The sequence below is a fragment of the Nematolebias whitei genome, chromosome 4, assembly GCF_014905685.2.
Source record: "Nematolebias whitei isolate Nwh7 chromosome 4, NemWhi1, whole genome shotgun sequence".
NCBI lineage: Eukaryota > Metazoa > Chordata > Actinopteri > Cyprinodontiformes > Rivulidae > Nematolebias > Nematolebias whitei.
In genome coordinates, this window is record NC_056501.1 from 19,553,368 (window position 1) to 19,563,986 (window position 10,619).

General features: G+C 39.1%; 1 protein-coding gene across 1 annotated transcript in view; it reads right to left on the reverse strand.

Moving 5' to 3' along the window:
• Positions 1–6,624, reverse strand: part of cabp2b (calcium binding protein 2b) — a 12,515-nt gene extending 5,891 nt beyond the window's left edge. The window contains exons 1-2 of the mRNA XM_037675273.1: positions 6,541–6,624; positions 5,784–6,065 (exon numbers count right to left, since the gene is read on the reverse strand). Of these exons, the coding sequence (XP_037531201.1) occupies positions 5,784–6,065; positions 6,541–6,624 (366 nt within the window). The remainder of the gene's footprint in view (positions 1–5,783; positions 6,066–6,540) is intronic.
• Positions 6,625–10,619: the final 3,995 nt, after the last annotated feature.

The following is a 10,619-nucleotide window of genomic DNA, read 5'->3' on the forward strand; positions in this document are numbered from 1 at the left end:
ATCCATCCATCTATCCATCCATCCATCCATCCATCCCTCTATCCCTGTATCCATCCATCTATCCATCCATCCATCCATCCATCCATCCATCCATCCATCCATCCATCCATCCATCCATCCATCCATCCATCCATCCATCCATCCATCCATCCATCCATCCATCCATCCATCCATCCATCCATCCATCATCCATCCATCCATCCATCCATCCATCCATCCAACCATCCATCTTGCAGCTCAGCCAAAAAATCACAATTAGTGATTTCTCAGATTCAGATGTGTCAGTATTACTGAAACATCATCAGACTCTGATTTAATTTCTAGTGTACAGTTTTGATCAGGCAGCAGCAAAAATACACTTTACTATAGTAACTTATGTCTCACTAAGACCTGAAAAAAAAACAAAAAAAAAACAAATTTGAAGTTTTGTTTTAGATCAAGAGAATAGTTATATATAGTATATAGTATATAATAGTAGAATAGTATATATAGTTATAGCTATTTCTTATTGGAACATGCTGCCTTCTATAATTACATTAATTGCAGATCATGTTAATTTTACAAAGAATCTTTAAAAAAATCTATAATAGATAATGAAATAAAACTGAATTGATGAACTGATAAATTTACAATGGAAATGAAGATTGTTAACGTAGGAACTGGTGAATTTTTGTGTTTTTAATTCTTGTGTGTTTTAAAGTACAATATTTTGTCATTTTGTAATGCTTGTAAAATGTTGTTATTGAGATGGTTGTTTTGAATTTTTATATTGTGAATTTGTTTTTATCTTAGGTATTTTATTATGTCTTTTGTATGTTTGTAAAAGCTTGATTTAATTGCAATGTTTTAAGTGTGTACCCCGTGAAGAATAGTCTCTACTATGGTAGAAACTAATGGGGATCCTTAAATAAACAAATAAACAAATAAAAAGTTAGTTACATTGTGGAAACAAGGAGCGAACATCTTTCTGTCCTCTTTGGTGAAGGTCATGGGGTCAGGGACTAAATATGGGATGATTTTTCAGAGACTCAGGAGGAAACGGTCATACTGGAACAATAATTTGACCTCAGATGCATGAAGATGTGATGTTGGTTTGTTCAAGAAGAAAGACGTTAATATGATCTTGGTGTTTTATTATTGCTTTGTTAAATAAATCATACATACCTGTTCCTTTAATAGTAAATTTCCATAGAGGTAACAAATAGATATTCTGCATCATTTTGTTTTTCAAGCTGCTTATAATAAATCGTCAGTGCATTTGTGACTATTTCCCTAAAAGTATTGTACCACAACAAGCTCATAGCGGTTCGCTGACATCTGTGGCTGTTTAAAAATGTAAAAGTATTAAAGACTTTCATTTTTCTTTCTGCTATAAATAAAATAAATAAGCAGAAGTCACCACTGGAGGCAGGTGGGATGACTTCACCTGGCGGCTGAAGCTGAACTTCACTGCCTGAGCTTTAAAATCCTCCTCTCTGAGTGAAGTGTTGATGCTGGATCTGCGAGGAATCTAAACTTTATGTAAAACACTGAAATCACTTTGACAGAAAAATGTTTCATTTGTTGGTGAACATCAGTCTGACTAAAGAGACGACGTGATGTGAAGTGTATCTGATCTGACTTTTATTCCATTCTAACACAGTCAGTGATGATGGTTCAACTTTTAAATATAATTTGTCTTTTATTTTGTTGTAGTTGTTCACATCAGTCTATAGGCGGCAGCTCTGTTTTTAAACTCCTTCTTCATCATTCACTGATGAAGCTGAGGCTGAAGAGTCACAGAGTCGTCGGTGTCAGCAGACTCACACTCAGAGTAATTACCATCCTTGTTCTCTCTAATTGAAGGTTTCTGTTAACGAGAGCCTCCTGGTGGGGGTCTGTCTGTGTAAACACACACACACACACAAGCACGCACGCACGCACGCACACACACTGACTTGGGCACAAGATTCAGATGTTTTTTGTGTGTAACATGAGAGGCAGTCGGTTCTCAGGTGTACAACTTGACTCTCTCAAGACAATTCTCTGCAAGTTTGTGTGTGTGTGTGTGTGTGTGCATGTGTTTAGGTTTGGTTAATTGGTCATATGCAAAATCAACACAACGTCAACAGCGCAATGAAATGCTTAGGATGAGAAGAATCGTCTCAACTTGCCAAAAAAACAACAAACAAAAAAACAACAAGAAGAAATACCAAAGCATGTAGCAAAAATACTAGAAACATACTAAAAATACTACTAAAATACTAAAATCATACTAAAAATGTTTCTAAAATACTAAAAACATACTAAAAATACTACTAGAGTAGTTAAAACATACTAAAATACTACTAAAATACTAAAAACATACTACAAATACTATGAAAATACTAAAAACATACAAAAATACTACTAAAATACAAAAAACAAAAAATACTATTAAAATACTAAAAACAAACTAAAAATACTACTAAAATGCTAAAAACAAACAAAAAATACTACTAAAATACTAAAAACATACTAAAAATACTACTAAAATACTAGAAACATACTAAAAATATTATTAAAATACTAAAAACATACTAAAATACTACTAAAATACTAAAAACATTCTAAAAATACTATTAAAATACTAAAAACGTACTAAAACTACTATTAAAATACTAAAAATGTACAAAAAAATACTACTAAAATACTAAAAAGAAGGCGCCAAAGTTGGAAAAGAAATACATCTACAGTGTGGTTTGGTTCAGTGTATGTCTGTGTGTGTGTGTGTCTGTGTGTGTGTGTGTGTGTGTGTGTATGTGTGTGTGGATGTGTGTGCGCGTGTGAACGAGGGAAACAGAAAGAAACAAAATATTTTATCAACAGAAATATTTTGTGCTGATCTGGTGTCGCCTGCACATCATCTGGTTTTCCAGTAATGACAAGCTGAGAGTGTATGAAGCCAGTGTAGGAAGGCATGATCATGATCAAATGTTTTTGTGTACGACGAAGCATCCCGCTCGCTACGTTACGCAACCGCATGCACGCAGAGCCACGTCACACTCCAACCCTCCCCTTAGTTTGTTCATATCTTATTAGTAAAGTTCATTATAATGTCTGTATTCTTCACCAGCTTAGAGCAACCAGGGGTGCACAGCTGGGGGTTCAGTTCAGGAAACCGTGCATTAAAAACATCACTTGTACCTGGTGCCGTTGCACTGGGAGGGAGGGATGACAGCTGCTTCCCTCGTTGCACGGGAAAAGCTGGTGAGACGATTGATTTTCACTAAAAAGATGTTTCTGTGATCATGTGACTTTAAATGATTGTGTGCATTATTACTGTTGTATTAATTATGATTTGTGAGTGAGAATGAAGTGAGCTGTTAAAACTGTATTTGTTTAAGTTGTGTTTAAATAAGTGTCCTTGACCTGGAAGAAATGCCATGTCTGGTGAGAGAGGCCGTGATCATGAGTCGCTGCACGACACGAGGAGGCAGAGAGAGAAGGTGGTTACAGAGAAGGTATCCAGGGCTGGGTTTTATTGTGTCAAGCTTGCAAAGAAGCACCCTTTTGGAAGAGACTATTAATACTGGGATGATCTGAAGACTTGACTAGCCAGTGGGTTTGTTTGGATAATTTTTGTTCAAATTCAAGAAAACGTTTGCGTGGAAAAGAACCCTGTGACACGTCACCCCTTTTTTTGTTGTTGCTTTCTGAAGGAGAGAGTTTTAGGACCTGTAGTCAGGAAGAGGAGCTGCAAGGTTAAAAAGGCTGCTCATTTATGGACACGCTCAGCTGAGAGTGGTCTGCATGCTCACCTCTATGACAGCCAAGAACAAGCATGTAAATACAGAATAGAGAGGACTCATCCCTGAGGTACGCCACATAATTATTATACATTTATCATCTGAGAGGAGTTCTCAGACTGCTGGACAGAGCTGGACAAACTGGACGAGATTTAATCCAAACAAGTCTCAAGAAACCGTTGAAGTATATTATACTACCAGTATGTTGTATTGTACTTTGATAAATTGTATCATACTGTCTTGTAATGTACTTTACTGTCATTTGTATTACGTTTTATGTTATGTAAAATAATATAGTATCATACCATATTGTATTGTACTTTTGTTGTTGTTGTATTATATATAGTGTTGTAGTTTTTGATGCTTTTTAATATAACATTGTATTTTGTCATATTGTTAAGTATTTTGTTGGATTTTATTGTATTGTTTCAGATAATATATTGTGTTGTATTGTACTTTATTGTAATGTAATCTATGAAAATATGTTAAGTAGTATAGTATTGTAATGTATTATACTTAAATAAATTTTTGACATTGTATTTTATTAGATTTTAGGGCTTTGTTTTGGATCACACTGCACTGTGTTGTGAAATTATTATTATATTATTATATAGTTTGTAATATAAATATTAACAATAATATAGATCATTATAGTTGTTGTATTTATTGTATCATCTAGTATTGTATTTTGTGGTGTTATTACATATTGTATTGTGCTTTGTTTTGTATTTTGTGACAATATATCATACAATAAATCAATTCAATGAGTAACAGCAAAAAACCAAAAACAAAATATATAAAATACAGCAGAAATCTGCAACAAAAGTCAGAAATTCTCAAGAAATGACACCAAAGTACCAAAACTTCCAACTAACAGTATTTGGTACTGTTTTAAACACTCATTAATTTTTTATAATTTCTCAAATACTCACAAGTATAGTAGATTGTTGGTGCAGAAAATCACAGTTTGATGTACTTATAGCTGTTTTAAAGCCCTCTGAATGTTTTTAATGACGTGACGTGAAGCTTGTTTGGTAAAATACAATTCTAAGGACATGATGAGTTTGTGCTGGCCATCTGTTTTACTTTATTTCATCATGTGAGAGCTCTTTGGGAGGACTCACTGTGCCTGACGTGTCTGTTCAACTTAAGCTTTAGGCAATAATTCACTCGGAGTCAGTCTGATCTGATCTTCTGTTCTCGTCTTTTCTCTCCAGACTTTCCTGACTTATCTCTCCCACTCACTCTGCAGCTTCTGTTTTTGGACCACTTGCATCAGCACTGACATCACATCTTCCTTTATTTTTACATCCATTTCCTGTTGCCAGCCTCCGCACCGCTCATCTTCGGAGGTCCCTGACGTGACCAGGTGGATGTGACTCTCTCTGTCCAGGTCAGCAGGAGAAAACGAGCAAAGCTTTAACTTCAGTTTGATCTCCTGAGGTTTTGTTTTTCACATCCAAACTGGACACTTTCTCACACCGTGGCGGTCTGACCTTGGGGGGGGTGACAGATGCCTGTCGGAAGTCATCGTGTCGTGTGTCGCTTCGGACTGCCTGACTGATGGGATGTGATGTGATACTGAGCTTATAGAGTGACATCAGAGACGAGGCGCTCATTAGATCTTCAGCACTCTGTGGTCGTATCTGTTACGGATTACACTTGTGTAATGCTCCTTAAAGTATCAGAGCTTAAACCTTCTCAGACTCAACAAATATGGTTTTTGTCCTCTGAAGATACCAGCTTTCCCACAAAGGGTTTAGGGGGACAAAAAGGAAGTGGTCGATGAAGGAGCTGTGGCTTTAAGCTCTGCTCTGAGGTCACAGAGGTCAGGAGTGAGAAGGACATTCAGAGGGTTGGGTTTGTAATTCAGACTGAAGGTGCAAGGTTTCCATCGAGTTATCTGCGAGACATTCAATCAGCCCGAGAAATTGATGCAGGAGAAACGCCATGAAACAATCATGCAATCAGCACACTGTGTTTTGCGTGGTGATACACACTGATGACCCGCCCTACCTGTCCGAACACAGAGTGGACTATAGGCAGCAGATCCACAGGCTCTTCCTCCATTTCTGCCTCCATGTTCCTCCTCTGCCGTCCCTCCATCATCTCCTCCAGCTTCTCCTCCAGCGCCTCGCTGTCCTCCGCCTCCTCCGTCGTCACGGGCCGGGACGGCAGCCGGGATTTCTGGCGGTGCTGAGGCAGAGGGGCCGCACTTTGACCATCTGCAGCAACCCCTCCCTGCTCGATGCCTTTCTTCTTCTTCTTCTCCATCTTCTTCTTGATGGCAGCCTGAACCTGCACACACACACACACACACACTTGGATGTATTTTCTGTAAAAGTGGAGGGTGCTCTTGTAGAAGCTATTTTTTTTAAAATATTTTTCTTCAGGATTCTGACATTTTACAATGAATCAACCCAACATAAAGCAGGCAGATTATAAAATATACTTTTAAACACATGAACAGTTCATACAAGCAACAAAAACAGCATTTTATGGCAGAACTTTATCTCCTTAAATGAAAGATTTTACAAATCTCAGGTTCACACTTTTATCCTTTCGTGTCACACATGGTTTAAGATCATTTTTATTTCATTTTGGAGCTAATTTCTTACATTTAATGTCCGGCGGAACTACTAACAGCATGCCAAAAACACAGTAAATGCAAATAAAGTGTAAGAAAAGCCTCAGATAGGAGCAAGTAAACACTACAAACATGCTTCCATAGAAACAAAGAGTCTAAATGTGCTGTCCCCCCACACACACGCACCTGTTTTGGTGTCCTCTCCGGCGGCGCGCTCATGGCTGCGGCACCGCCTCCTCCGGCGGACGGCTCTCGAATGAGCATGAACATGTTGCTGTGACAGGCTCAGCCTCACAAGCACACACTCTCTCTTCCTCCCCCTCCCTCGCCGTCTCCTCTTCGCTTCGCCTCTGTCTTCTGCGGCAGCTCTGCTCGATTTTCCTTCGATGTGGTGAAAAGTAAAAACTAAACAAAAATTCTCCTGAACTGTGGATGGAAGAGGTCAAAGGTCAGCCGCCTTTTTCTTGTCTGATCAAACTAAAGAAAGGGAGGGGATGGATGATAGAAGAAATGGATGCTCTATTTTTTCTTCTTTCTGTCCTTTCCCCCCCTCTTCGGTGGTATCCCTCAGTTTCCTGGAGCTTCTGCTCATGTGTGTGTTTCCTGTGCTCAGGTGAGCAGCTTTTTATTATCATCAGTTGTCTTGGCTCTGGGATAGAGTTCCTGCTCCTCTGCCCTCTCTGCCTATCTCCTGCTCCTTCAGGTGACACTCTACACCTCCTGAACTTCACCTCCCTCTCGTTATCTACCTCTAACATGTCAACCTCAGTCTCTCGTTCCCTTCCTCACTTTTTTCCACCTTTTCCCTTCATCACAGGTAAAGTGAGCACTTCTGTTGCTCTTCTGCTTTCTTCCTCGAGCCAACTTGCAGCCGTCATGTTACGTATATATTTTTTAAAAACTCGATTGCATCTTTTATGCCCACAGCCATGAAGGTGAGCAATGATGATTTTGACTGTGTCTGTGTACGTATTTGTGCCTGTCTGTAAGTAAAACATCTCATGAATCACTGAATGTGTTTTATTGGACCCTTTGGAGAATAATAACCGGATGTGTGTCTTTAACTGATTACAGTAGGTTTTCAAGCCAGCCCAATTCAAGATGGCTGCCACAGCTAACTGAACTTGGAAAATACAAAAAAATGTCTATCATTCAGTTGTTATTTTCAGATTTTAAGCTGAAATTCGATGTGACATTAGCTGAAAGGCATCCCCAACAAATACTCTGAATGCTGCTCATGTGACATCTTTGCTTTCAATTTTGGTATCAGCTGTTGAAGTCAACCCTGTTTGTCTGTCAAGATTCTTTATTGTCATTCTCGTCACATATGATACATAAGGTGGAATGAAATTGTGTACACAGGGTCCCAGTTACATCCAACAAAAGTATAAATTGTAAAGAAAAACAGTAATAGATCTAAGATATGAACTAAGAAATATGCTAAACTAAGAATAATCTAAGCACAGATAGTACAAAACAATGTGCCGAACAACAGCAGCACGAACATGAGTCTGTGTGAGCAGATGAGTATGAATTGAACACAGCAGCTTGAAATAAATCAGCAGCATGAGATCAGCAGCATGGATAGTCAGCAGCACATATCAACAATCAAAATGGCATTACAGTGATTTTTTTTCACAGTGATGATCCTGGTTAGATGTTCATGAGTCTTAATAGCTTCAGGGTAGAAGCTGTTCCTCAGCCTGGTGGTTCTACACTTAATGCTCCGCAATCTCCTGCCTGAAGGGAGCGGGGCAAAAAGTGTGTGTGCTAGGTGAGTGGGGTCCTTCATGATGCAGGTGGCCCTCTTCCTGCCTCTGGAGGTGTAGATGTCTGTGATGGTGGGGAGGCTGATTCCGACAGACTTATGTGCAGCCTTCATCACTCTCTGCAAAGCTTTTCTTTCTGCAGCTGTGCAGCCTCCATGCCACATGTTGATGCTGGAGCACAGGATGCTCTCCAGTGCACACCTGTAGAAGGAGGTGAGGACTGAGCTTCCCAGACCAGCTCGTCTCTGCCGCCTGAGGAAGTAGAGTCTCTGATGAGCTTTCTTGATCAGGCTGGTGGTGTTGTTGCGCCAGCTGAGGTTGTCATTCTGGTGCACACTCAAGCAAAAAACCTCTCGAACCACTGGACAGGATTTGGTATAATTTTCAGAAGGTATACCAAGAAGGCAGCCATACATAGCTAATCAACGTCAGCCAACACAAAAACAGCTCTAACTCTGTCAGTTTTACAGATATTGAGCTAAAACGGACCTTTCAGTGTCATGACCTTATTTGCAACGTTTGACCAAAACAGCTGTGACTTCATCACTTTTCAACATGAGACGAGCCTTAAGTTCTGGTATGACAGGCGGCAGGCAGTATGCATTCCTTCAAGGAATGCTGGACCGTTAACTGTATTTGTTTTACAGCGGTTTCTCTCCTCTCGCCTTTTTTTGTCATCTTTTTGGTCAACATCAGTTCCCTCTGACAGTAATCCATGCCACTCTCCTTCTCTCAATCTTTACATCCTCAATCCCTTGAAGCCTTTGTTGTAACACAAATTGGATTTTTTTTGCTGTGGCCAAAGATGTTCATTGTGTACGAGGCGGGGCAGGAGGGATGGAGGGACACAACAACCTCAGCTGGGACACAGTGATGAAAGGCTTTTTGCTTGACTGGAAACACATCACCTCTGTGTTGTCCCGCGTGCATAATCTCATCCAGCGAGCATGGCTGTGCTCACACGCACAAAACAACACAGGTGGACATGTCATCGCCGACCTCTATTTTTAGACCTGCGTTCACACGAGCGTGCAAATACATTTCTGCGCTTTGGTTTTCTGGGTGAGCTGTTTTTAGCTCGTTTGTATAAAACAACTAATCCCACTAAAAGCATCAGGTTTCTAATAATAAAACCTATTAATTTGTCTGCAGTGTTTTTTTGTCCCCATTCCTCCCTTTAACTCTCTCCCATCACTCAGCATCATCTCCTGTTAACCTGCATTAAATATTTCTGTTTCGAACCGAAGCCCAGAACGTACTGATAATGTATAGCTCTGACTTCTCTCCAGTTCCTAATGAGGTTTCCATAGATCACCGACTCCATCTTTCAGCCGCCGTCCTGTCCTTCCTTTCTCAGCCCCTTTTGCTCGTGGATTATTGATGAGAGGTCAGTGACAAATTCTCGACTAGAAGCAGAAAAGAGATTTGTTACAGAAATGACAGAAGGCTTGAAATAGTAGTAATTAAGGAACAGATGTGTCATCTCGATAAATTGATTAACTTATTGAGGGAAAGGATAAGTTTCAGTGTTACACTTATTTAGAGGAAATTTCAAAAATCTTTTTTTTAATCTCTGTCACATCAAGACAAGATGAACGAGTTGATCAGTAACAAATAGGTGAAGGCTTGTTTCTTCACATTAATCAGCCTTTTCTAGCATCTAATCATCTATCAGCAGTGTATCATTAATGTATAGGCAGATGACCCAGAGTAATTAAGAAGCAGACAAGTTTTATTTGCGTCAGACTGATTCTCATTACTTATTTGGTTGTAACTGTAGTCACACATTACTGAATTTCTCATCTGGCCTCATTAACCCAGCTTAAGTAGACAATGACTGTGTATCTGTGACAAGTAAACACCAAACAGTCACAAATAATCAAATAGTTATCTTAAGCAAAAATATATTCACAGGCTAAAACCCAGTGCTAAACATCCCACAGTGTTTTTTGTTTGTTTGTATAAGTTCTGCTTAAAATCTGATGTGTATTCAACTGTACGTGACATGCTCAGTTATACTGCAAGAGTCTGCCAAAGACAGAAATCAACTAAAGTTTGTGGGGCCTCCACAACAGCAGGGGGCACCCAAGAGCCCTCTTTTGCTTGGCTAGCTTGACCGTGACAAACTGTGTTGAGTAAAACAACTTGTTTAGCTTGATTAGACTTCATGTTACAGAAGTAGACTTTTTTCTCCACTAAAGTGTTTTTATTTTAATTTTTTTTTAACATGTTCACCAAAAATGTAAAAATAAGGACAAATTGTGGAAAATGGTCTCAACAGCAGTCAAATGTTAGGCTTCAAAACTTTCTGGTTTATGAAAGACGTGTTACGACCGAGTATTAGGGGCATGCTAAGAAAAAAAAAAATTACATTATGAGAAAAAAGGCATACAATTACAAGAATAAAGTCATAATATTACGAGAATAAAGTTGTAATACGTTCCTGTGTCGGCTCACACCTGCTGTATACACATACACACATACATATACATATAT